Below are 27,605 nucleotides of genomic sequence, written 5' to 3' on the forward strand. Positions count from 1 at the left end.
GAACTGTTGGTCAAGAACAAAAATATACAAAGAAATCATATCGTTCTGAATTTCAATCGGGTGCTCAAATTTTCGTTCATTCAGTGTCTTCAAATGATTGATTGTCTTCTTCTATCATTTCTCCCACCCGCTCTCACTTCTTGAGCTAACCCTAACCGCTCAGGTAATGCACGAATCCTATCATTATTTCCTGATTAATATATATGCTACTTGTGGCTCGTTGGCGCTTGCTCTCAATGTGTTTGATGAAAACCCGCAGGGGAATTCTGTCACTTGCAATGTCATGATACATGGTTTGGCAAATGGGGGGAGCTTAAATTGGCTCGGTCTCCGTTTGATCAGATGTCGGAGCCTACTGTTGTGTCCTGTACTGCTATTATTGATGCATACTCACGCACGAACCATCTATAAGTGAATTGTACGTAATTGTATCAGGTGCAATATCCCTTTGCGTCATCATTTCAACCACGCTCCTTGCTTCCCGGACCATCCCCTCTTTACAATATGTATCAACCAAAACATTGAAGGTGCACACATTTGGAAAGATATGTTTAGCACACACATGGAAAGATATGTTTACTCACCATTTCATTCAATAATCTTGTAGCGTCTTTCCAATTCCCTACTTTGCAAAATCCATGAATCAAAGAGGTATAGGTAAGTCATTTCTGAGAAGAGGTTTAGTGCATCAACGACTAGAATATCCTTGCAAAGATTGTTGATGATCGTGTTATCAGGCCTGTAATTGCCTTCTTCCATCCTCTTAAGGAACTGGATAGCTCCAGTGTTGTTACCTTTCAAGCAATAGCCCTTTGCTAGTATGCTGAAAGTAACCACATCCGTCTTCCAATTACCTCCCTCCATCATTTTGTTGAAAAGTGCAGCAGCATCAGCCTCTCTATGCTCACGAATAAAGCCACTGATTACAGTGTTGAAGGTCATGACAATTGGTTCAAAACCCAGTTTGAAGAATTTTCCCAAGATAGAAAAGCCAACCCCCATTTTCCTCAACTGATTAGAGTCTGAGTCTGCTGCTGCTGCCATAACCAACCTTCAAAGAAAGAGGAAGCCGCAACAGCAGCTGTTGTTGCCCGCATCATCTCCATTGAGTCAGCGAATCCGTACGCAAATCTTCTTTCCCAAAAACTTTTGCTGAGGATGATTTATGGAGGGAAGAATCTGCTTTTACTGTTAGCATGATTTCCTATTTTTGGTGAAAACTGACTCATTCACTATTCTAAATGATACTTAGCAGTAATATTCTTATTCAATTACTTAATACTAAGGTATAGTGGTATTCTTCTTTATTTGTAAGTAAAAGGTCTTAGGTTTGATTTTCATTAAAAACTAATTTGAACCATATCATTGCTAACTCATTGTAAGACTAAATTCATTCCTCTTCTCCGTGTAGATAATATTGTTTGTTAAAAAAATAACACAACGTGTGTAGAATGTAAGGGAGAGAGACATGGGAGAGACCAGAAAAGAGAGAAAGACTTTTTTATTTTTTATTTTTAATATTACATTACATTTGGATAAAAAAAAAATAAATTTGGAATTTGGATACAAATCAAAATTTATAAATTAACATGTACTAATTTTCTTGTTTGGATTCATAAATATACAAATTTAGAATTTCTGTGTGGAAGAAAAACTTGGAATTTGGGTAAAAGTCATCATTTATAAATTGACATGTACTAATTTTCTTGTTTGGATTCATAAATATACAAATTTAGAATTTCTGCGTGGAAGAAAAACTTGGAATTTGGGTAAAAGTCATCATTTATAAATTGACATGTACTAATCCTTTTGTTTGGATCCATAATTATAGAAATTTAGAATTTTTGCTTGCAAGAAAAACTTGGAATTTAGGACCTTAAATTCCCAAGTTTAAATTCCATATAAATAAATGTCATTTTCCAATTTCTATAATTGAGAGTTTAAAAATAACAAATTATGTATCTAATTTCCTTCTTCTTTTAGGTTAACTAAATAAGAAAATTTATAAATTTAGAAAATAAAACCCTGTCATTTCTTTATTCAAACATGTTAAAGATATGTTAGAATTATGTGGGTGAAACTTCAAAAAACAAATTTGCTATTTTTACAATATATTTGTACTATCTTGCTAACAAATATATGACCCACATGCGTTGGCGGCCCACACGCTATTAGAGAGATGAATCAAATATGCAAATATATGGTAAGTGCAGCATTACATTTTAAAAAATAGCAAAATTTAGTTTGTGTAAAATTATATTTTATTTCTGTTTAGTTTTGATTAGTAGGTTAGAATGTTAATTTTATAAAATTTTAGTTGACAATCAGAGATCTATTGATATGCAGTTTAACTAATTGGACATAAAAGCCCTTCAAACAAAATGTTAAACTCTTGAAATTGAAAAAAAGTTGTACAACCACTTAATACTATAGTTCAACAGTATTTCTCTTCACTTGTAAGTGAGAAGTCTTAGGTTCGATTCTCGTCAACAGCGTATTTGAACCATATTGTTGCTAGCCTATTGTGAGGCTTAACTCACTTCCCACCCGTTAAGTGTACATAATATCTTTTATTCAAAAAAAAAAAAAAAAAGGGTTAAACAAGCAATTATCACGTTCAAACACGACTAATTATTCAGGCTACGCAAGGTTGGAATTGGGAGCTAGTCTTGGACTCTTATCTCTGATAGGAGCATATTTAGGCAACTTACTTAGCTTGTTTTCGTGCATCTATGTTGTTAATTCATAGTTGTTTTAGTAGTTTAAGCCATTTTCGTGTGTTTTTAGGTTCATATGGCTAAGGAAGCAAAAAGATGCATTTTGGAGCATTTTGGAGCAAAATTGGGCTTGGAATGGATAGCATATTTTTGGAGCCAAAGTGTTGGACGAATTTGAAAGCCTTGTATGCACTTTGGACATAAAACAAAGGGCCTAGCCCAATCAAACAATCCTTTGAGCCATGCAAAACCTCTAGCCCAATCAACAAGCCTTAGCCACATGCATTCACATGCATCACAACCCCAAAACCATCAAGAAACACCCATTCACACACACATGCACTCACATGCATTCACATGCATTTCCACCTTCCTACTTCATCATTTCACCACATTCTCCCTCTTTAACTCACATGCACCCAAACAAAGCCAACCTAGCTAACCCTACATGCATTATTTATTCACTCTTCATCATTGCATTCATCACCAAAGAACTCCCCATCATTGCCATGCATTCCCCCTAATTCCATCCATCTTCCACACCTTTCCAACCTAGCCACATCCTTTAATCATCCCCCCTTTAAGTTATGATTTTATTTCCTAACCCTACATGCATTATTTATTAACTTTTCATCATGCATCCACATTCATTCCAACACAAAACACACACATGCACTTATTCTTTCATCATTGCACCACCAATTCACCCACATGCATTTCCAACCATTCACACCCCTTTAATCATTCTCCTAGCTATCATTCACATGCTCTCCCATCCATTCTCTCCCTATATGTTCCCTCCACTACTCCTATCCCATTCATTCATTCATCATCTCATTTCATACACAACACACCACAAACACTTCCATCTTCTCCCTAGCCGTGAGTTTTTCTTCCATTTTTCCTCCATTTCTTCCATTTCCATAATCCCCCAATCCATTCAACACACCTACAACATCCCTTAGTTCTTGTGCCACAATAAAGAGGAAGATAAGAGGGCCTAAACGTTCATACAATTCACGTTTGAGTTGTTGGAATGTTTACGCGTTTCTTTGATTTCAAAGTTTAAATTCAATTCTCTTTGTTTTGTAATATGAGGAATGGAAGATAAGAGGGCCTAAACGTTCATACAATTCACGTTTGAGTTGTTGGAATGTTTAGGTGTTTCTTTGATTTCAAAGTTATGAGGAACTAAACCCTTTTTAGCTAGGGGTGATTTCAATACCATGATTATTTATGTAATATGAATTGATGAATTCCGGTTATGAACTCTTGATTCGTGAATGCAATTGGCTTAACTATTTGATGATTAACTTATTTGTGTTTGTTGATTGAGGGTCGACACTTAATTAGCATGCATGAATATGTGGCTAAAGTTTAAGAAGGTTTCACATAATCGTCACTAACTTATACTTGAAAGTAGTGAAGGTCGCTTGTCACGATCGCGTTAAGTTTAATTCTTAGCATGAGTAACATGATGTCATAGTTGCAAGTGCTTTGTCAATGCTTATGGTTTTCATTATTCTTAATGATCTTCGATTGTATCTCTATTATGATGACATGTAGGGAACTTTTGAGAATGTTTTGGGTTGTCGAATGATGCCATCCAATCCAATAATATAAGGAAAATCTGAGGGTTAACTAGTGATGTCACGGTTAATTTGGGGCATTGTCGTTCATAATTCAATGAAGGAATAACTGGAAATTGATTCATATGCATAAATATCATGTGTGGAGAAAGAACCTCTAGCTAATTCACCAACCATCTTATTTCATCAATTACATTCTGTCTAGTTATTAACTTGTTTCGTTATTTCAATTCTCGTCAAACCTCAAATCCCCCTTTTGCTTTAATGTGCAATATAGTTAGAAATCAATTTAGTTTGTGTTTTTAAAGCATTTTGATTCTTTTGGTTTGTCTTAGTGTTTTAACGTTTAGTTTCACATTCTTTGAGTCTAATTTAACGTTTTATATTGTTTTTACGTTTTAGTTTAAATTCGTCCAAATCCAATTCCCCCCTATTTCGTTGAAGTCTTAGTCTTAATCTTTCTTATTTTTAGTTTTGCTTTCTTCGAGCATTAAATAGTGTTTTATATTGTGTTTTTATGTTTTTAAGTCAATTTAGAAGGTTTTAGCAAGCCCTCCTAATCCCCGGTCTAGAACGATCCCTCACTTATCCATTCTACTACAATTGTCAAACGAGGGTTTAATTTGAGTGTCAAGTAATTCTCGCATCAATCTCCGACCTGGATTGTCACTTAATACGCATATTTGCAGGATTCGTAAAGCAAGCAGAGGCAATCTCATGGATTGGTATTCGAGTCATAAATATGTCAACAAATTTCATACTAGTCCAGATACTCTGCTTCACCAACAGATTTCGTAATCTTAATTGATAAATTCAGTTAATAACACATATCATAAGTCACTAGGCGATGCATGAACGAATGGCTACCTGAATTGGACTCGATAGTGGAACAACTCCCTCCTCCAATGTAGCATTCAAGGGAAGGATGCACCGAAACTTGTCAAAACTAAAAAGATGCAAATCAATTTCATCATGGTCTTTCTATAAATGCCAACAAAGTGGCATCTACTATATCTTTAGACAATAAATTAACAATCAACTCAATAGTTGACGCATCTGCAGAAAAACCCCTCTCCACCATTTCATGAATAAGCCTCACTCCCGTTGATGTCTCGTTGTTATTGATAAACCCTCGGATAATTGTGTTGTACGTCCAACCATTTGGAGAACAGCCTTTCTCTTCCATTTCTCTAAGCAAGTTTTCGGCTTCACATATTTGCCCCCCATTACAGAATCCACGAATCATTATAGTATATGTCTTGACATTAGGTTGAATTCCTTTTGATGATAAACGACGAAAGAGATCCCATGCATATTCAACTTTTTCAGCTTTGCACAAACCATCAATAAGAATATTATAAGTTACCATATTAAAATCCAACTTCTTTCCCTCCATCTCTTCCAACAATTCAACTGCCTTGGGAAATTGTTGGTTTGCACACATGCCATGCAATAAAATAGAATAAGTTTGAATGTCCGGAAGTTGGCTACAAGCTTGCATTTGAGAGAACAAGTTCTGTGCATCTTGTGTTCTCCCCATCTTGCAAAACCCATCCATAAGAGTGTTATAAGTAACCGTATCTGGAACAACTCCCTTATGAGACATTTCCAGAAAAATCATCCGAGCATCATCTATCTTTTTACTTTTACAGTAGCCGTTTATCATTATGTTATAACTACAAGTATCAACCATGCAGCCTTTGCTAAGCATTACTTCAAAAATCTTTTTCGTCTCGTCCATTTCTCCTCGCAAACAGTAACCATCCATAAGTGAATTGTTTGTAATTGTATTAGGTTTGATATCTTTTTGAATCATCATCTCAACCACGCTCCTTGCTTCCTGGACCATACCCTCTTTGCAGAATGTATCAACCAAAACATTGAAGGTGCACACATTTGGAAAGATTTGTTTCTCCACCATTTCATTAAACAATCTTTTAGCTTCTTTCCAATTCTCTACTTTGCAAAATCCATGAATCAAAGAGGTATAGGTAATGATGTTGGGAGCAATGCCCTTACTCATCATTTCTAAGAAGAGGTTCAGTGCATCAACAACTAGAGCATCCTTGCAAAGACTGTCAATGATTGTGCTATAAACAACTATGTTAGGCTTGCAAGCTCCTTCTTCCATCTTCTTAAGCAATTGGATTGCTGCAGTGTTGTTACCTTTCAAGCAAAGGCCCTTTACTAGTGTACCAAAAGTAACCACATCAAGCTTGCAATTACCTCTCTCCATCATTTGTTGAAAACTGCTGCTGCCTCGGCCTCTCTATTCTTAAGAAGAAAGCCGTTGATTAGAGTGGTGTAGGCTGTGACATTTGGCTCAAAACCTAATTTGAAGAAGTTACCCAAGACTGACAAACTAAACTCCATTTGGTTGAGATGACAAAAGCAATTAATAATAATGGCTAGAGTATAAACATCTGGACGAATTCCGGACACAACCATTTGGTTATTCAAGGAGATGACTGCCGAATAATGTTTCAACTTGGCAAGTTGAGTCAAGATTTGGTTGAAAGGGATAACGGAAGGCAGAGGACGCCTTTGAAGCATTTCGTCGAACATATTGAGAGCATCCTCAACATTAGTGATTTTCACACGACGGTGTTGTTGGGTGTTTCTTGATTCCGTCGATTTAGAAGCTCGAGAGTGAAACAAAACCAAGTAATTGTTGAAGAAAACAACAACAGAAGAAGATTGAACAAGACAAAATAGCATACCTCCGAATCTGAGTCCGAGTCTGCTGCTGCCATAACCAACTTTCAAAGAAGAAGAAGAAGCAGCAGCTGTTGTTTTCCGCATCATCTTCAGCGAGTCAGTGAGTAAAGCCTCCTTCCGAAAAACGTTTGCTGAGGATGATATATGGAGGAAAGAATCTGCTTCAACCTGTTAACTTTTGCTTTTCTTCTTAGTTTGAAAACAAGAAGGGTAAAGCTCTCAAGCTTCAATATCCCTATTTGACGGGGAAAGTTAAAGACAACTACCTAATAAAATAGGTCAGAATAGTAATATCGTACCATTCCCAAATTTAGGGTGCGTATTCAATTAGTAATTTAAGAAATTTAAATAGATTTATAAATTTATAGATTTTTATGGAATTTAACATATTTGTAAAGATTTTATATAAAATTTTGATTGAATTCTCTCGAAATTTCATAGAGAGATGTGAGATTTGTGGATGTTTATAATACACTACAAAATCTCTCTAATTTCCTCTAATTCCTCAACTTTTCCAAATTCTAATTGAATACACATGAAATGTTATAAACCTTTTTAAAATTCTAATTGAATACACATGAAATGTTATAAACCTTTTTAAAATTCTAATTGAATACACCCGATTTCTAAGGATTTTAATAAATTATTTTAAAATCCTGATTGAATATACTTTGAATTTTAAATAATCATTTAAAATTCTAATTGAATACGCCTAGATTCATTAAAAGAATTTAAATCCCTCAAAATTTCAATTGAATACACTCCTAATTACCAACAGGACTTGTGAACCTGCATTTCAACAACTCAAGGCATTTGTTTCGATGGTGAACTTGCCGGAGAGCACAGTTCGGAGCGTATATGGAGAGTTCCACTTTGAGAGATTCTAATTAGCGTTTGACTTGATTCCTATTTGGCTAATATATGCATTTTTAAAATTAGCTCTGATGGTTTTGTTCATGCCAATGGTATTATGGTAATGCTGCTGCAGCGTTTCTAATTCGAGATTATAATAGTAATCCAATAAAAAGAAACCTTACATTTTCAAGCCTATACCACCAATGGATATGTCAACTTATGCTTCGAGCTTCATGCCAGCAGGTCTCTTGGATCACTCCGAGAGGTAGCACGACCACACTTTCTAGGGTTCACTAGAGTTAAAGTGGTTGCAAACTCAAATCAGTCTTCATTCATGGTAGTAATCTGTAAAGATATCCAGATTCTTACAACATCTTATGCTGGTGCTCGTTTTAGGAAAGAAAGGCTTCCTGAGAAGTACATAGCCGTTGTATCAGGTGTCCCTTCTGGTTTTCACCCAGGAGCTTGTAGTACTCGCAGACTCGCAGTTGGAAGGAAAAGTCCGCCAGTTTTTGCCTTGTATTGGGATATGAAATCGCAACTTTCTCTTCAGGTTGGTAATTACTAGCATATGCTCGCTTAATTAAACACCGTCAGTTGGGAGAAGGCATAACTGTAATGATTAACGCCACATTTATGCCAAATTGAGCTCTTCCAAATTGCTGGTCTTTTACTAGTCATCCAGTCTGTTTATCATCCCAGCACTATTGAAATTTACTCAACACCTGTACCTGTTAATATGGGGGGATTGTTTGGGGCATGCATCTTAATTCTTCAGCCCTGAGCATCCTCCCTGTCCTGGATTCAGAAATGGAAGACTGATGGAGCCAAACATTTACTTGCAATTGCCTTCTTATTGGACATACATTACCAACAGGACTCGTGAACCTTCATATCAACAACTCAAGGCATTTGTTTCAATGGTGAACTTGCAATATTTTAGTGCAGATAGAAAAATGATTAAGAAAAGATGGAATTCGTATATTCTTTGTTTAATCACATCTGACATCGTTTGATCGGATACAGATTGTACCTTTCATGATGGAATTCGGATCTATCATTTGATCAGATGTGTATTGTAATTTGTATCTGGTGTTGGAGCAGCTGCACAAGTTTAAGAAATGGATTGAGTCCTCCTCCTGTAGCTATCATTTCTTCCATTTCTTCTTTCATCAGACCCATATCCTTTAAAATTAAGTATACATAATCTCCTCAAGATAATTATTACCAAAAAATAAAAGAGAAGTTAAACCAAGCCATAAATATGTCTACGAATTTCATATCAGTCCCATTACTCTGCTTTTTCAACAGATATCATAATCTTAAAAGATGATAGCTTCAATTAATAACACATATCATACATCACTAGCCAATGCACGAATGAATGGCTACCTGAACCGCGCTCAGCAGCAAAACAACTCCCTCCACTGTAGCATTCAAGAGAAGGAAGCACTGAAACTTTGTCAAAATGCAAAATAATTTCATCACGTTCTTTCTATAAATGCCAACAAAGCATGATCTACATTATCTTTAGACAATAAGTTAACGACCAACTCCGTAGTTGATGCATCTGCAGAAAACCCTCTCTCCACCATTTCTTGAATAAGCCTTACCGCTGTTGATGTCTCGTTGTTATTGATAAACCCTCGGATAATTGTATTGTACGTGCAACCAACTGGACAACAACCTTTCTCTTCCATTTCTCTAAGCAAGTTTTCTGCTTCACTTGCTAGTCCCCGGTTAGAAAATCCACTAATCATTATGGTATATGTCCTGACATTAGGTTGAATTCCCTTTGATGATAAACTACGAAAGAGATCCCATGCATATTCAACTTTTTCAGCTTTGCATAATCCTTCAATAAGAATACTGTAAGTTACAATATCAAAATCCAACTTCTTTCCCTCCATCTCTTCCAACAATTCAACTGCCTTGGGAAATTGTTGGTTTGCACACATGCCATGCAATAAAATAGAATAAGTTTGAATGTCTGGAAGTTGGCCACAAGCTTGCATTTGAGAGAACAAGTTCTGTGCATCTCGTATTCTTCCCATCTTGCAAAACCCATCCTTAAGAGTGTTATAAGTAACCGTATTTGGAACAACTCCCTTATGAGACATTTCCAGAAAAATCATCCGAGCATCATCTATCCTTTTACACTTACAATAGCCTTTTATCAATATGCTATAAGTACGAGCATTAACCATGCAGCCTTTGCTAAGCATTATTTCGAAAACCTTTTTCGCCTCGTCCATTTCTCCTCGCAAACAGTAACCATCTATAAGCGAATTGTATGTAATTGTATCGGATGCTTTATCCCCTTGCGTCATCATTTCGACCACACTCCTTGCTTCCTGGACATGCCCTCTTTGCAAAATCTATCAACCAAGACATTGAAGGTGTGCACATTTGGAAATATAGGTTTCTCCACCATTTCATTCAACAATCTTGTAGCTTCTTTCCACTTCCCTACTTTGCAAACTCCATGAATCAAAGAGTTATAGGTAATGATGTCAGGAGCAATGCCCTTACTCGTCATTTCTACAAAGAGGTTCAGTGCATCAACAACTAGAGAATCTTTGCAAAGACTGTCGATGATCGTGTTGTAGACAATTACGTTAGGCATGCAAGCATTTTCTTCCATCTTCTTAAGCAATTGGATTGCTGCACTATTGTTACCTTTTATGCAAAGATCCTTAACTAATGTGCCGAAAGAAACCACATTCGGCTTGCAATTACCACTCTCCAACATTTTATTGAAAAGTGCTGCAGCCTCGGCCTCTCGATTCTTAAGAAGAAAGCCGTTGATTAGGGTGTTGAAGGTCGCGACATTTGGTTCAAAACCCAATTTGAAGAAGTTTCCCAAGACTGACAAACCAAACCCCATTTGGGGCAAATGGCAAAAGCAATTCATGATAATGTTTAGAGTATAAACATTAGGATGAATTCCGGACACAACCATTTGGTTATTCAAGGAGATGACTGCCGAATAATGTTTCAAATTGGCAAGTTGAGTCAAGATTTGGTTGAAAGGGACAACGGAAGGCAGCAATCGTTGCCCGCATCATCTTTAGCATCTCTAAGTTAGCGAGTTGAGAGTTGCTCACAAATCAAAGAGTTGTGAGAGTTCAAGACCATGAATTTCATGTTTTTTTTTTTTTTCTAGTTCTAGATAAACGCAAATTGAAAATAAATACACAAATCAACGAGAAAAAATGATTCATTTTTGTTGGGAGAATATAAGCATGAAGAAGAACAAGCCCAAGTCTCAAATAATTCAAACTACTACATTTAAATCTCTTTTATTCAACATTCGCGTTAAAGCTTAAAATTTAGGTTTTAAACCCCCTCTTTTAGAACATCCACGATAAGAAAAGACATTATTATGATTTTAACAAATGAGCAGAGCAGGTGAAAGCATTATCATGATTTTAAACTTGGACTTAATTAAATTTGCTTGAGTCTATATATAAGTGATTAAGATATTTAAAAAAAATAAATAAATGGTTCGGTCTGGTTCTAAGGTTCTACCAAGATGAAAATCGGAATGGATATGAATGGTTTGATCCGGTTCTTGAACGTAAGTTGACTTTTTTTGTCAACATGGTTTTTTCCGGTTTATAACGTCGTTGTTCGATTTGGTTCTATGATTTTTATGTCCATCCCTACAATTATATATAGAAATAAGGGCCCGTATTTCATACGACATGTCTTAGATTCAATCTTGATGCTGGTGAATTACAGGATGGTCGTCAGGGGAGGCTGAAATACTTCTGTAAGTCTTTCCAACATATGATACTACATTAAAATTGAACATTTTTTAATTTTTTTTTAACAAACGATATTATCTATACCAAGAGGGAAGTAGTGGTCAACGTCTCACAATAGGATAGTCATATTAATGTGGTTAAAATCTAAGACATCTCGTTTACAAGTGAATATGAATATCACTAGTATTAAGAGGCAATGGAAAACGTTATTAGATGCAAAAGTGAGAAGTACTGAGCATGAAAGTTTTGCATGCTTAAAGCCGTGAAACAAGTCAGCAATGAAGAGCACCTGTATTCAACAATTGTCCATGTCTGAATTGTGTGAGTTACAAACTTCAACTTCGTTCTTCACTTAAAATACATATAGCACTAAGTCAGGTGTCAAATTTACAAACTAATTAGGTAATTATGCACTAAAAATCTGATGGCAAACTGAAAATTACAACATAACGATAATATAATAAGGTGTCAAGTTAAGTAAGATAGTACAAAACATGAACAATTAAGATTACCATTGAGCAAAACCGAACCTATATGACTAAGATAATGGTTGACAAACTCAGATTGTTCCTCCAAGCATGCATAGAAGCGTCTTTAGCCTTTCAAAATACATCACAATAATATATTATTGCTTAAATTTCTAACCCTAATGAAAAGTAAACTTAATAAACATAGGAAATTACAGCTTAAGAAAATAAATTATATGCGAATGTGCAACGGTTGAGGAAAGAAATGCAAAAGCTGAACGGGCAAACGGAAACATTTGGTACTTCACACTCTCTCATTTTTCTCTTTCTTCTTCCTCTTCCAGCAAACTTTCGTATAATTGTGTGTAACCATTTCTTGTAGTCTTACAATTGTAGGGTTTTGCACAAAAAGAAAGAGGAGATGCTGACGTTTGGTGGGTTGCTCTTATTAATTTTTTTTTGGTAAATTACATCTTACTCTCTCATATTTGTGGTTAATTGTAACCTCATACAACATTTTTAAAACATTTCAATTACATACATTTGCTTATTATTTCATTTTAATTTCATACATCTTAGTCAATCTGCTAATTTGACCGTTAAATGATAATGTAGCAACTATGGATCCCATATTTTTCTAATTAGTTTTTTAAACTTTTATGGGTACATCTTTTTCGTTGATTTGAAAATGCATTCATGCCAAGTTATTTGAAGAAATTTATTAATATTATTAGGCATGATATCTATTATTATTATTATTATTATTATTATTATTATTATTATTTTTCGTGGTTCTAAAGAATGTATTGATATTTTGGGTTTGAAGAATTTATCAAACGTTTTATGGTACAGTAACTTTTGGTTAATATTGATGAATGTATTATACATATGTACACAATATGTTCTATAATATTTGTGAGTACTTACTTTTTATGGCAAAAAATGATTTTCTACATTGGGATCATTGTCTCATCATCCTATCCTGAGACGTTTGGTTGTTTTTACATTTAGTTTCTTAAGTTTTTGGACAATAATAAAAAAAGCTTTGTATGGCCACGTTGCAAACGTAACGTATACTCCCTACAAATATTGGTCTTCCAATTTACATGATCATGCAAATAGAGCACCACAAGCATGGCTAAAACAAAAAAAAAAAAAAAAAAAAAAAAAAAACAACAAATGAAAATAAATCGTTGCCTGAGAGGTTCAAACTCTTGTGGGGGATCCCCATGCACTTAGCAAGCACACACCTTAACCACTCGGTCAAAGCGACTGTTGATGATGTAGGAGGCTATTCATCTTTTTTAATTAGCTATTTAATTAAACAAAAATTAAAAATAAATCGTCCCCTGAGAGGTTCGCACTCTTGCGGGGGATCCCCATGCACTTAGCAAGCACACGCCTTAACCACTCGGCCAAAGCGACTGTTGATGACATAGGAGGCTACTCATCTTTTTAAAGTAACTATTTAATTAAACAAAAATTAAAAATAAATCGCCGCCTGAGATGGGAGGCTGACATCTGATGGGTTTCTCTTATTAATTTTTTAAGTAAATTACATTTTATTCCTTTAGGTTTGTGGTCAATTGCAACCGCATACAATATTTTTGAAACATTTTAATCACATACCTTTACTTACTATTTCATTTCAACTTTATACATCTATTAGTTAATTTGACCGTTAAGTGATAATATGTCAACTATGGATCCCACCTTTTTGCTGATATGATAGTCAAATTTGTCCGCATTGATTAAAAAATAAATTATAAATAAAAAATTGAGCCCCACCCCTTAAAGCTTAGTTCGCATCTATTCCAAAATCCAGCTCATTCTCGCCAGAAAACGCTGACCATGGCTGTTGCCATTACCACAACATTAAGTGTCACATTCCCGTCTCGACTCCACCATAGTACGATATCATCCGTTTTGGGCCCCGACCACACCCTCACGGTTTTGTTTATGGGAACTCACACGAGAACTTCCCAGTGGATCACCCATCCTGGGATTGCTCTCGCGCGAACTCGCTTAACTTCGGAGTTGGTATTAGAGCCAGGTTTGTTCAGAGCATACTTAGGACCTTCTGTTACTGTAGTAGTGTGTCTGTCATGACGTCATTTGGATGTCACGACCTCTAGATTTGGTGCCATTCGACGCAGTTGTGCAAACCCTTCTCTCTTTGAATTGTCACCTTCTGGTTGAAATACAAGAATTCGTGTCGGGATCGGAGCGTGTCATTGAGTCTAGTTGATTTTCAATTTTTTAATCTCTTAAACATACCTATTTGCATAATTTTTCCATTTTTTAAATATACCAATTGTTATATGTAAAATGTACCAATTTCTTTTAATGTAAAGCGTACCCATTTTTTTTTATTTAAAATCCATTCACTTTTTGTTTTTATTTTTTATTGGAATAAGTCAATATTTTGGAGAAAAGGAATGTAAATATTTTGTAATTATTAGAGTCATGTTTTAGGAAGGATATATGTTTGTGTCCTTTATTGTTTATTGTTTCCTTATAGAACAAGGATTGTATCTTGTATATATATTTTCAGTTATGCAATATAATGATAATTAAACCGTAAATTTCATTTTGTTCCTATAGTGTCCACCAATACTCTAACTCCTCGTGTGTTTGGGTGTGTGGTCTATGTTCATATTCACAAGAATCATCGCAGTAAGTTGGATCCATGTGCTCATCGGTGTGTTTTTCTTGGATTTGCTCCTCAACAGAAAGTGTATAAGTGCTACTATCCTGAAACTCGCCATATGTACGTGACCATGGATGTTACTTTTTCTGAGTCCAAGTATTTTTATGCTTCAATTCCATCATTTTCTGATCACCAGGGGGAGAAGAGTGTTGGTGATCTTGAGTGGTTGGAAATATAGCTCAGGGGGAGCGTCTGTTGAAAATGAAAGCTATGAAAGCTCTCGGCAAGGAGACAGTCAGGGCTTTCAACAAGAAGATGCTGAGAATTGGAGTATCGTTCAGCCACTGAGCGCCGAAAAGCTTGAGTCTTGTTGGCAACAACCTGCCGAGTATGATGCAGAATGTCGACAGGAATCTGCCTAACCAATAACGCCATCCCAGCAACTAGTAGCTACCGAATCCACAACCCCCTATCTCTCGAGCTCGATAATGCCACCCAATGTGTCTTCTTTGGATATTCCTGAGGTTAGTTCCACTAATGCTCATGTAACTAATCCAGATAATATTGTGAGTACATATAAGTTGCCGCAAAGGCAAAATCGTGGTGTTCCTCCTGATGGAAAACTTGTGGACACTCCCATCGTAGAGAAACATTATTTGGGGATTTATAAAGATCAGGAACCAGTTGACAAAGGTAGATATCAAAGACTAGTGGGAAGGCTAGTTTATTTGTCTCACACTCATCCGGATATTGCCTACACCGTAAGCGTGGTTAGTTAATTTATGCACTCACCAAGTGTGAATCATATGGCGGCGGTAATGAGAATCTTGGCATATTTGAAGTCTTCCCTAGGTAAAGGAATTTTGTATGAATGTCATGGACATATGAGGATTATGGGATTTACTGAAGCTGATTGGGCAGGTAATGTGAACAATAGAAGGTCTACATCTGGGTATTTTACCTTTGTTGGAGGTAGTTTGGTTACTTGGCAGAGCAAGAAGCAGAATGTGGTATCTCGGTCCTCTACTAAAGTCGAGTATAAGGGTATGGCACAGGGTGTGTGTGAGATTCTTTGGCTACAGATGTTACTTTGGAGTCTTAGTTTTAAACAAAAAGAGGCAATGAAGTTGTATTGTGATAATAAGTCCGCAAGAGAAATTGCTGAGAGTCCAATATAGTATGACAGGACTAAGCATGTTGAGGTTGATAGACATTTTATCAAAGAAAAGTTGGAGAAGGAGATTGTGTCAATACCGTTTGTGAACTTGGAGGAACAACTTGCAGATATTCTTACCCATGCCATGTGTAGTAGGAGGTTCGATGACTCGCTTGTCAAGTTGGGCATGAGTAATATATATGCTCCAGCTTGAGGGGGAGTATTGGAATAAGTCAATATTTAGGAGAAAAGGAATGTAAATATTTTGTAATTATTAGAGTCATGTTTTAGGAATGATGTATGTTTGTGTCCTTTATTGTTTATTGTTTCCTTATAGAACAAGGATTGTATCTTGTATATATATATTTTCAGTTATGCAATACAATGATAATTAAGTTGTAAATTTCAATTTCTTTCTAATCTATTTTTTTAACTCATATGGGTACATTTTTCTCGTTGATTTGAAAATGTATTCATGTCAAGTTATTCGAAAAAAATAAATCGTCACTTGAGAGGTTCGAACTCTCGTGGGGGATCCCCGTGCACTTAGCAAGCACATGCCTTAACCACTCGGCCAAAACGATTATTGATGACGTAGGAGGCTACTCATCTTTTTTTAATTAACTATGTCGTTAAACAAAAATTAAAAATAAATCGCCTCCTAAGATGTGAGGCTCACGTTTGATGGGTTTCTCTTATTACTTTTTCGAGTAAATTACATTTTATTCCCTCAGGTTTGTGGTCAAATGCTACCGCATACAATATTTTTGAAACATTTTAATCACATATCTTTACTTACTATTTTACTTCAACGTTGTATAGCCGCTTAATACTACGGTTTAGTGGTATTTCTCTTCACTAATAAGTGAGAAGCCTTAGGTTCGATTATCGTCAACAGCGTATTTGAAACACATTATTGATAGCCCATTGTGTCTTAGATCACTCCCCACCTGTTAAGTGTACAAAATATCGTATATTAAAAAAAAAGGAAAATCGTTTTATAATGCAAGAGCTGTAAAATAGTATTACAAAAAAAAGGTTAAACAAGCAGTTATCACGTTCAAACACGACTAGTTATTCAGGTTGTGCAAGGTTTGAATTAAGAACTAGTCTTGGACTCTTATCTACAACCTGGATTGTCACTTAATATGCATATTTGCAGTATTCGTAAAGCAAGCAGAAGCAATCTCATGGATTGGTATTTGAGTCATAAATATGTCTACAAATTTCATACTAGTCCATATACTTTGCTTCATCAACAGATTTCATAATCTTAATTGATAGATTCAGTTAATAACACATATCATACGTCACTGGGCAATGCATGATCGAATGGCTACCTGAACTGGACTCGACAGTGGAACAACTGCCTCCTCCAATGTAGCAATCAAGGGGAAGCACCGAAACTTGTCAAAACTTGTCAAAACTAAAAGGATGCAAATCAATTTCATCATGGTCTTTCTATAAATGCCAACAAAGTGGTATCTACTCTATCTTTAGACAATAAATTAGATCAACTCCGTAGTTGATGCATCTGCAGAAAAACCCCTCTCCACCATTTCTTGAATAAGCCTCATTGCCGTTGATGCATATTCAACTTTTTCAGCTTTGCACAATCCTTCAATAAGAAGATTGTAAGTTACAATATTAAAATCCAACTTCTTTCCCTCCATCTCTTTCAACAATCCAACTGCCATAGAGAGTTGGTGGTTTTCACAAAAACCATCCAGCAAAATATTATAAGATTGAACATCTGGAAGTTGGTCACTAGCTTGCATTTGAGAGAACAAGTTTTGCCCATCTTGTGTTCTCCCCATCTTGCAAAACCCATCCATAAGAGTGTTACAAGTAACCGTATTTGGAACAACTCCCTTATGAGGCATTTCCACAAAAAGCATTCTGGCATCATCTATCCTTTTAGGCTTACAATAGCCGTTTATCAATATGTTCTATAACTATAAGCATCAACCATGCAATCCTTGCTAAGCATTAGATCAAAGATTTTTTCGCCTCGACCATTTCTCCTCACAAACAATAACCATCCACAAGCAAATTGCAAGTAACTGTATCAGGTCCAATATTGCTTTGAATCATCATTTCAAACATGTTCCTTGCTTCTTGGACCATCCCCTCTTTGAATAACGTATCAGCCAAGACACTAAATGTGGGCACATTTGGAAGTATATGTTTACGCACCACTTCACTCAACAATCTCGTAGCTTCTTTCCACTTCCCTATTTTGCAGACACCGTGAATCAATGTGTTATAGGTAACGACAGTTGGGGAAATACCCTTACTAATCATTTCTGAGAAGATGTGCAGTGCATCAACAACTAGAGTATCTTTGCAAAGACTGTCGATAATCATGTTATAGATAACTACGTTGGGCTTGCAAGCTCCTTCTTCCATCTTCTTAAGCAATTGGATAGCTGCAATGTTGTTACCTTTCATGCAAGGGGCCTTTACTAAGGTGCCGAAAGTAACAACATTTGGCTTGCAATTACCACTCTCCAACATTTTATTGAAAAGTGCTACTGCCTTGACCTCTCTATTTTGATGAAGAAAGCCATTGATTATGGTGGTGTAGGTTGAGACATCTGGTTCCAAATTCAATTTGAAGAATTTTCCAAAGACAGATAAACCGAACCCGATATGGTGCAAATGGCAGAAGCAATTAATGATAATTGTTAAGAGTATAACCATCAGGATGAATTCCCGACATACCCATTTTATTATTCAAGGAGATGACTGTTGAGTAATGTTTCAACTTGGCAAGTTGACCCAACACTTGAGTGAAAGGGATAATGGAAGGCAGAGGACGCCTTTGAAGTCATTTCGTCGAACACATTGAGAGCATCCTCAACATTAGTGATTTTCACACGCTGGTGTTGTTGGGTGTTTCTTGATTCCATCGATTTAGAAGCTCGAGAGTTAAACAAACCCAAGTAATTGTTCAAGAAAACAACGACAGAAGAAGATTGAACAAGACAAGGCAGCATACCTCCGAATCTGAGTCCGAGTCTGCTGCTGCCATAACCAAATTTCAAAGAAGAAGAAGAAGCAGCAGCTGTTGTTGCCCGCATCATCTTCAGTGAGTCAGAGAGTCCGTGCGTAAATCCTCTTTTCGAAAAACGTTCGCTGAGGATGATTTGTGGAGGAAAGAATCTGCTTCAACTTGTTAGCGCGATTTTGTTTTTCTTCTTAGTTTGAAAACAAGAAGGGTAAAGCTCGCAAGCTTCAATATCCCTATTTGACGGAGAAAATTAAAGACAACTACCTTATAAAATGGGGTCAAAATAATAAGATCGTACCAGTCACAATAGAAAGTGTAATCAATTGGGAATTTGTAAAGATTTTATATAAAATTTTGATTCAATTTTTTCGAAATTTCATGGAGACATGTAAAATTTGTGAATGGTTACAATACACTACAAAATCTCTCAAATTCCTTCAAATTCCTCAACTTTTCCAAATTATTTAAATCCAAATTCTAATTGAATATACCTGAAATTTTGTAAACTTCTTTAAACCTGCAATATTTTAGTGCAGATAGAAAAATGATTAAGAAAAGATGGAATTCGTATATTCTTTGTTTAATCACATCTGACATCGTTTGATCGGATACAGATTGTACCTTTCATGATGGAATTCGGATGCATCATTTGATCAGATGTGTATTGTAATTTGTATCTGGTGTTGGAGCAACTGCACAAGTTTAAGAAATGGATTGAGTCCTCCTCCTGTAGCTATCATTTCCTCCATTGCTTCTTTCATCAGACCCATATCCTTTAAAATTAATTATTCATAATCTCCCTAAGATAATTATTACTAAAAAATAAAAGAGAAGTTAAACCAAGCCATAAATATGTCTGCGAATTTCATATCAGTCTCATTACTCTGCTTTTCAACAGATTTCATAATCTTAAAAGAAGAGAATCATAAGAGTTGCTTGATCACTTGCCAATGCGCGAATGAATGGCTACCTAAACTGCACTCAGCAGCAGAACAACTCCCTCCAATGTAGCATTCAAGAGAAGGAAGAACCGAAGAGTCTTTAGCCTTTCAAAATACATCACAATAATATATTATTGCTCAATTTTCTAACCCTAATGAAAAGTAAAATTAATAAACACAGGAAATTACAGCTTACGAAAATAAATTAAACGCGAATGTTCAACGGTTGAGGAAAGAAATGCAAAACCTGAACGGGCAAACGGAAACATTTGGTACTTCACACTCTCTCTCTCTTTTTCTCTTTCTTCTTCCTCTTCCAGCAAACTTTCTTATAATTGTGCGTAACCATTTCTTATAGTCTTACAATTGTAGGGTTTTGCAAAAAAAGAAAGAGGAGATGCTGACGTTTCGTGGGTTGCTCTTATTAATTTTTTTTGGTAAATTACATTTTACTCTCTCATATTTGTGGTTAATTGTAACCTCATACAACATTTTAAAGACATTTCAATTACATACATTTGCTTATTATTTCATTTCAATTTCATACATCTGTTAGTCAATCTGTTAATTTGACCGTTAAATGATAATGTAGCAACTGTGGATCCCATATTTTTCTAATTTTTTTTTAAACTTATATCGGTACATCTTTTTCGTTGATTTGAAAATGTATTCATGCCAAGTTATTCGAAGAAATTTATTAATATTATTAGGCATGATATCTATTATTATTATTATTATTATTCGTCATTCTAAAGAATGTACTGATATTTTGGGTTTGAAGAATTTACCAAACGTTTTATGGTACAGTAATTTCTGGTTAATATTGATGAATGTACTATACATATGTACACAATATGTTCTATAATATTTGTGAGTACTTACTTTTTATGGCAAAACATGATTTTCTATATGATTTTCATGAGACGTTTGGTTGTTTTTACATTTAGTTTCGTAAGTTTTTGAACAATGATTAAAAAAACGTTGTAAACTTAACGTATACTCCCTACAAATATTGGCCTTCCAATTTACATGATCATGCAAATAGAGCACCACAAGCATGGCCAAAAAAAAAAAAAAAAAAAAAAAAAAGCAGAAAACAAAAATAAATCGTCGCCTGAGAGGTTCAAACTCTCCCGGGGGGGGGGGATCCCAATGTACTTAGCAAGCACACGCCTTAACCACTCGGCCAAAGCGACTGTTGATGATGTAGGAGGCTATTCATCTTTTTTAATTAACTATTTAATTAAACAAAAATTAAAAAAAAATCGTCGCTTGAGAGGTTTGAACTCTCGCGGGGGATCCCCATGCACTTAGCAAGCACACGCCTTAACCACTCAACCAAAGCGACTGTTGATGACATAGGAGGCTACTCATCTTTTTTAATTAACTATTTAATTAAACAAAAAATTAAAAATAAATCGCCGCCTGAGATGGGAGGCTGACGTCTTATGGGTTTCTCTTATTAATTTTTCGAGTAAATTACATTTCATTCCCTTAGGTTTGTGGTCAATTGCAACTGCATACAATATTTTTGAAACATTTTAATCACATACCTTTACTTACTATTTCATTGCAACTTCATACATCCATTAGTTAATTTGACCGTTAAGTGATGATGTGTCAACTATGGATCCCACCTTTTTGTTGATATAACAATAAAATTTGTCCGCATTGATTAAAAAATAAATTATAAATAAAAAATTGGGCCCCACCCCTTAAATCTTAGTCCGCAGCTATTCCAAAATCCAGCTCATTCTCATCAGAAAACGCTGACCATGGTTGTTGCCATTACCACAACATTGAGTGTCACATCCTGGGCTCGACTCCACCGTAGCACGATATTGTCCACTTTGGGCCCCGACCAGACTTTCACGGTTTTGTTTCTGGGAACTCACACGAGAACTTCACAGTGGGTTACCCATCCTAGGATTGCTCTTGCGCAAACTCGCTTAACTTCGAAGTTGGTATTAGAGCCAGGTTTGTTCAGAGCATACTTAGGACCTTATGTTACTGTAGTAGTGTGCCTGTTATGACGTCAGTTGGAAGTCACGACCTCCGAATTTGTGCCATTTGGCGCAGTTGTGCAAACCTTTCTCTCTTTGAATTGTCACATTCTGGTTGAAATACAAGAATTCGTGTCGGGATCCGGGCGTGTCATCAAGTCTAGTCGATTTTCAATTTTTTAATCTCTTAAACATACCTATTTGTATAATTTTTCCATTTTTTAAATATACCAATTGTTATATGTAAAATGTACCAATTTCTTTTAATGTAAAGCGTACCCTTTTTTTTAAATTTAAAATCCACTCACTTTTTTTATTTTTTTTATTTATTGGAATAAGTCAATATTTAGGAGAAAAGGAATGTAAATATTTTGTAATTATTAGAGTCATGTTTTAGAGTCTCGGTTTTAAACAAAAAGGGGCAATGAAGTTGTATTGTGATAATAAGTTCGCGAGAGAAATTGCTGAGAGTCCAATACAGTATGACAGGACTAAGCATGTTGAGGTTGATAGACATTTTATCAAAGAAAAGTTGGAGAAGAAGATTATGTTAATACCGTTTGTGAACTTGGAGGAACAACTTGCAGATATTCTTACCCATGCCGTGTGTAGTAGGAGGTTCGATGACTCGCTTGTCAAGTTGGGCATGAGTAATATCTATGCTCCAGCTTGAGGGGGAGTATTGGAATAAGTCAATATTTAGGAGAAAAGGAATGTAAATATTTTGTAATTATTAGAGTCATGTTTTAGGAAGGATATATGTTTGTGTCCTTTATTGTTTATTGTTTCCTTATAAAACAAGGATTGTATCTTGTATATATATTTTCAGTTATGCAATACAATGATAATTACGCTGTAAATTTCAATTTTTTTCTAATCTATTTTTTTTAAACTTATATGGGTACATTTTTCTCGTTGATTTGAAAATGTATTCATGTAACATCTCACATCGCCGAGGGGAGTGATCCTTAAATGTTATTCCCATCCCTACCTAGCACGAGGCCTTTTGGGAGCTCACTGGCTTCGGGTTCCGTAGGAACTTCGAAGTTAAGCGAGAAGGGGGCTAGAGCAATCCCATGATGGATGACCTACTGGGAAGTTGTTCGTGAGTTCCCAAAAACAAAACCGTGAGGGAATGGTAAGCCTAAAGTGGACAATATCGTGCTACGGTGGTGGAGCGGGCCTGGGAAGTGATTCACCCCGGGCCGGGATGTGACAATTTGGTATCAGAGCCTAACCCTGGTCGTGGTGTGCTGACGAGGACGTCGAGCTTCTAAGGGGGGTGGATTGTAACATCCCACATCGCCCAGGGGAGTGATCCTTAATGTATATTCCCATCCCTACCTAGCACGAGGCCTTTTGGGAGCTCACTTGCTTCAAGTTCCATGGGAACTCTGAATTTAAGCAAGTAGTGCGCGAAAGCATTCCCTGGATGGGTGACCCATTGGGAAGTTCTCGTGTGAGTTACTAGAAACAAAACCGTGAGGGCGTAGTCGGGGCCCAAAGCGGACAATATCGTGCTACGGTGGTGGAGCAGGCTCGGGAAATGGTCCGCCCTAGGCCGGGCCGAAGTTAAGCGAGTAGCGCGCGAGAGCATTCCCTGGATGGGTGACCCATCGGAAAGTTCTCGTGTGAGTTCCCAGAAACAAAACCGTGAGGGCGTAGTCGGGGCCCAAAACGGACAATATCGTGCTACGGTGGTGGAGCGGGCCGGGAAGTGGTCTGCCCCGGGCCGGGATGTGACAATTCATGTCAAGGTATTCGAAAAAAATTTACTAATGTTATTAAGCCTAATATTCATTATTATTATTTTTCTTGGTTTTGAAGAATGTACCCAAGTTTTTGGTTTGAATAATTTACCAAACGTTTTATGGTACAGTAACTTTTGGTTAATATTGATGAATGTACCATATATACTAGCCTTCATGCACGTGCTTACGCGCGTGCAAAAGGCATTTTTTGAATCATGGTGTGCTACAATTGACTTACACGTTTTAAAATGTATTTATATGTGTGAATTGACAAAAGGAAAGTCAAATATTTGAAGCAAATGATTAATCTTAGATCATGCTAGAAAAAACCCTTCACACACCAATCAAAGCAGCTGAATTCACATAATAAAATCGGTCTTTCAATTTCCATCTACATTTTATTGAATTTACATTAAGAATAGAGAAAATAATATTTAATAAAAAATTGATTAAATCACATTATTGCTAGCCCATTATGAGACTAAGCCCACCATCTCCCTCTTAGTGTAGAAAATATCGTTTGTTAAAAAAAAAAACAATCATTTGACAACAAATTTAATCACATTATTATGCGCGTATGAAAGACCTTTTTTATAACCGGCATTACACACCTCTTAAGATGTTATAAGCGTGTTTAAAAATAAAGAAATAATATTTATTGAACAACTGATTGAATCACATTGTTGCTAACCTATTGTGAGGTACTAATTAAAACAAAAGTACAAAAAGAATTATTTATTAAAAAACCACTATTAAAATGATGAAAATACAACATTATTTTGGGTTGCTTTTGAAATTTTTTGTTTTGGGAGCATTTTTGTCCAAAAATAAATTTTTGGAGAAGCTTGTGACCTCAAAGGATTGTTGGCTTTATATGTAAAGATGTACACAATATGTTTTATAATGTGTACATACTTTTTATGGCAAAACATGATTTTCTACATTGACAACATTGTCTCATCATCCTATCACGAGACGCTTGGTTCTTTTTACTTTTAGTTTCTTGTTAAGTTTTTGGACAATGATAAAAAAGCTTTGCATGGCCATGTTGCGAATGTAAAGTAATCTCTACAAATATTGACCGTTCCAATTTACATGATCCTGCAGATAGAGCACCACAAGTATGGCTTAAAAACATTAAACAAAAATTAAAAATAAATCGTCACCTGAGAGGTTTGAACTCTCGCAAGGCATTCCCATGCACTTAGCAAGCACACACCTTAACCACTCGGCCAAAGCGACTGTTGATAACATAAGAGGCTACTAATCTTTTTTAATTAATTATTTAATTAATCAAAGTCTTTGTTCCTGAATGAGGATCCTCTCTGGATCCCCTTTGTGAGGATTCCGGGGATCCTCCAATCACATCATTTCATCATACATCGTGCGGCTAGTTTTCATTAGGTTATGCTTATATTCAATTTTAGATTAAAAAAAAAAAGGGAATTGTTATTGGCACTCTACAAATCTCATTTTGTGACAGTCCGTCCCGGAAATTTTAAATACGTACGCGTGAAAAGACGATTTTGCCCCTAGCGAGATTTTTTCATTGTGTGGTTGTTCTTTTTGGTTTGTGTGGCTGGTTTTGCACCACACACTTCCCCACACTCACCCTCACCTTTCCTCTGCCCTGTACCCCCTACCCCGAGTCCCTTTCCCTTCCATTATCATCACCATCGTACGGACACACACACACACCCATTAAATCTTCACAGATCGAAGAAATTAAATACATATCCATGCTCGTGAGGCTCGTAGGAGTCCAACCATACCTATTTCAGGTAAGGTTACCTTCGTTTTCACGTCAAACTCGGCATACCCGATTTTTGGTACTGTTCATGCACACGTGATTTCTCACGATTTTGGGAATTTCAAGCTTGTAGGAAGCTTGGTGAGGTCCCTAGGAGGCTCGGGATGGTTCGTTTGAAGGTTTTGGACGTCGGGATTGTGAGTTTCGAAGTTGGCCGGAAATGGTGGAGTTTTCTAGGTGAGATTTCGTGGATTTTAGCACTTGAAAGTGGTATGATTTTGTTCCTCTCGTTGTAAGCTTCATTTTGGTACCAATTTTGTGAAATTTGGTTGAAAAACGAAGAAGATAGGACGATTTGAAATTTTCCCGATTTTCCGGCGCCGGCGACGGCATTGGAGTCTCGCCGGAGAAGACGACTGAATATTTCATCAATTGGACGGAATATTCCTAACGCCGTTGACGGAAACCGTTAGGGGATAACGGAATATTCTTGACGGCGTCAACTGACGCCGTTAGCGTGCTAGGCACGTGCCTGCGCGTGGCCGGCGCGTGCGGCGATGAAATTTTTTTCTAAAAATATGGGGATGTTTCTGAGGTTGAGTAGATCACGTTGGTGTATTCATACACCCCATTTGAGCAATGTATGAGAAGTTATTTCTAAAGGTTGGTTATGTGCTTTAAAATTAACGTTTTTATAGTTGTTTCGCATATAGGTGAGACGTATCCCAAGGACGAGCGCGGTCACTCGAGGCAAGGGGGTTACGACCCTTCTATGTACCAGTGAGTGGGCTTTTGGTTTTCCGTATATACCTATATACTTATACGTTTCCTAGAAATGAATTTAAAAATTATTTTTACATTATTATGCCATGTTTATTGTTGCCATTCGTTCATGCATTATGTCGTGTATATATATATATATATATTCATATTGTAGGAGGCATAGCCTTCCATATTGTAGGAGGCAAAGCCTTCCATAGAATTCAGAGTGCGGAAGCAAAATACATATAAACATTGAAGTAATTCGAGATAATGAATGACAAAAAATTGAGGTTGATTGAAGCGGAATATCCATGTATGATCAATTATAACATGAATGCAAACAATTAAACTAAACATAGGTGTTATATTCATATTGAAAATGTATTAAAATTAGTGATGCAGATAGATTTTGAAAATAAGTTTATTAAACTTACTGCAATGCAGATTACAAACTGTTTTTTTGCCTAATGGCAGATAATGAACAACAAAAGACTGGAGCTCGCAGGCATCCTGGATAATATATATGTATTTCAAGTGTTTAAAATCTCTGTCCTTTGTGGATGAGCAGAGATATATATTGTTGAACTGAATTCTTGTGTTTTAAAAAACTCTGCGTCTTCTGAAGATGAAAACCTTTTTTATAGAGAGAGGAGAATGAATGATGCTTGCAATATAGATCCGGGAATCCTGCTTCCATACGAAGAAAGCTGGTAAAAGGATGAAAGGTGACTGTGTAATCACGTTGCTTCTTTCACAAAAGTTGGATGAATAGTGACTTTTCTTGTCTTTCACTATTGATGAATAGTGACTTCTTGTCTTTCACTGTTGATGAATAGTGACTTTTCTGAGGAGGAAATGATGGCAGCTACTGCTGAAGATGCTGTTGGCTGGTACAATCACATGGGCAAATAATGTAGGTTAATAATCAAATGGGTCCTGGGCATCTTGAAGATCTGCTTGATCTGCCCATTTGGAGGGAAGTTGAGATGAGGCATCAGATGCGTCAGAGTCCGAATCTGAACCTTTTCTTTTTTGTAGCATCGCTGCTTTAGCCATGAGCTGTTAAGCCAAGTCCAGAAGCTGGGAGGACTTATCAGATTTCTCCTTTTTCTTCGAGCTGGAGGACTTAGAAGGTTTTCCTTTGAAGGAAGATGACGGACTAATGTCTGATAAGGATTGAATTGGCTCTTGGGTTTTTAGCAGCTCAGGAAATTGCTGATGAATTGGCAAAGCTTGTGAGGACGAAGCTGAAACTTTGATTGGCAGTGCCTGAGAAGATGCTTGGGGAAATTCCACTTTTACAAGATCAATAATTTTTTGGTGGTTGAATTTATCCCACCATTTTACCCATCGGGTTCTGTAAATACCACCAGTGTCTACTTCAAAGTTCCATTTGAGAATCCATGGGATCTTATACTTGGCTATGAGCAGTGAAAAAATAGTAACTCTGTTGTCGAAACGAC

General features: G+C 36.3%; 2 protein-coding genes, 1 non-coding gene and 1 pseudogene across 3 annotated transcripts; all 4 read right to left on the reverse strand.

The window, feature by feature from the left end:
- Positions 1-5,012: 5,012 nt before the first annotated feature.
- LOC125468534 lies at positions 5,013-7,253 on the reverse strand (annotated as a pseudogene).
- Positions 7,254-8,986: 1,733 nt separating this feature from the next.
- LOC125468537 (putative pentatricopeptide repeat-containing protein At1g12700, mitochondrial) lies at positions 8,987-10,770 on the reverse strand. Its single transcript, XM_048564431.1, is given in 2 exon segments — positions 8,987-10,241; positions 10,244-10,770. Coding segments are annotated over 2 exon segments (1,401 nt in total). The 5' UTR covers positions 10,767-10,770; the 3' UTR covers positions 8,987-9,363.
- Positions 10,771-17,430: 6,660 nt separating this feature from the next.
- LOC103934323 (pentatricopeptide repeat-containing protein At1g63150-like) lies at positions 17,431-19,008 on the reverse strand. Its single transcript, XM_048569017.1, has 3 exons — positions 18,924-19,008; positions 17,962-18,519; positions 17,431-17,540 (listed from the first exon to the last, which is right to left on the reverse strand). The coding sequence occupies exons 1-3, from the start codon at positions 19,006-19,008 to the stop codon at positions 17,431-17,433; spliced, it is 753 nt and encodes a 250-aa protein (XP_048424974.1).
- A 2,134-nt stretch (positions 19,009-21,142) lies between these two features.
- TRNAS-GCU lies at positions 21,143-21,224 on the reverse strand. The gene has a single exon. It is a non-coding gene; the product is annotated as a tRNA-Ser (tRNA).
- Positions 21,225-27,605: the final 6,381 nt, after the last annotated feature.

The sequence above is a fragment of a genome, unplaced genomic scaffold (genome assembly GCF_019419815.1).
Source record: "Pyrus x bretschneideri cultivar Hongxiangsu unplaced genomic scaffold, Pyrus_bretschneideri_v1 Contig10, whole genome shotgun sequence".
Lineage (NCBI taxonomy): Eukaryota > Viridiplantae > Streptophyta > Magnoliopsida > Rosales > Rosaceae > Pyrus > Pyrus x bretschneideri.

Coding starts and splice junctions, on each gene's coding strand:
- LOC103934323 (XM_048569017.1), bottom strand. CDS start 19,008: ATGATGCGGGCAACAACAGCTGCTGCTTCTTCTTCTTCTTTGAAATTT. Junction 18,520..18,923: donor ACTCGGACTCAGATTCGGAG/GTATGCTGCCTT, acceptor ATTTGGAACCAG/ATGTCTCAACCTACACCACC. Junction 17,541..17,961: donor TTGCAATTTGCTTGTGGATG/GTTATTGTTTGT, acceptor TTCTTATTGAAG/GATTGTGCAAAGCTGAAAAA.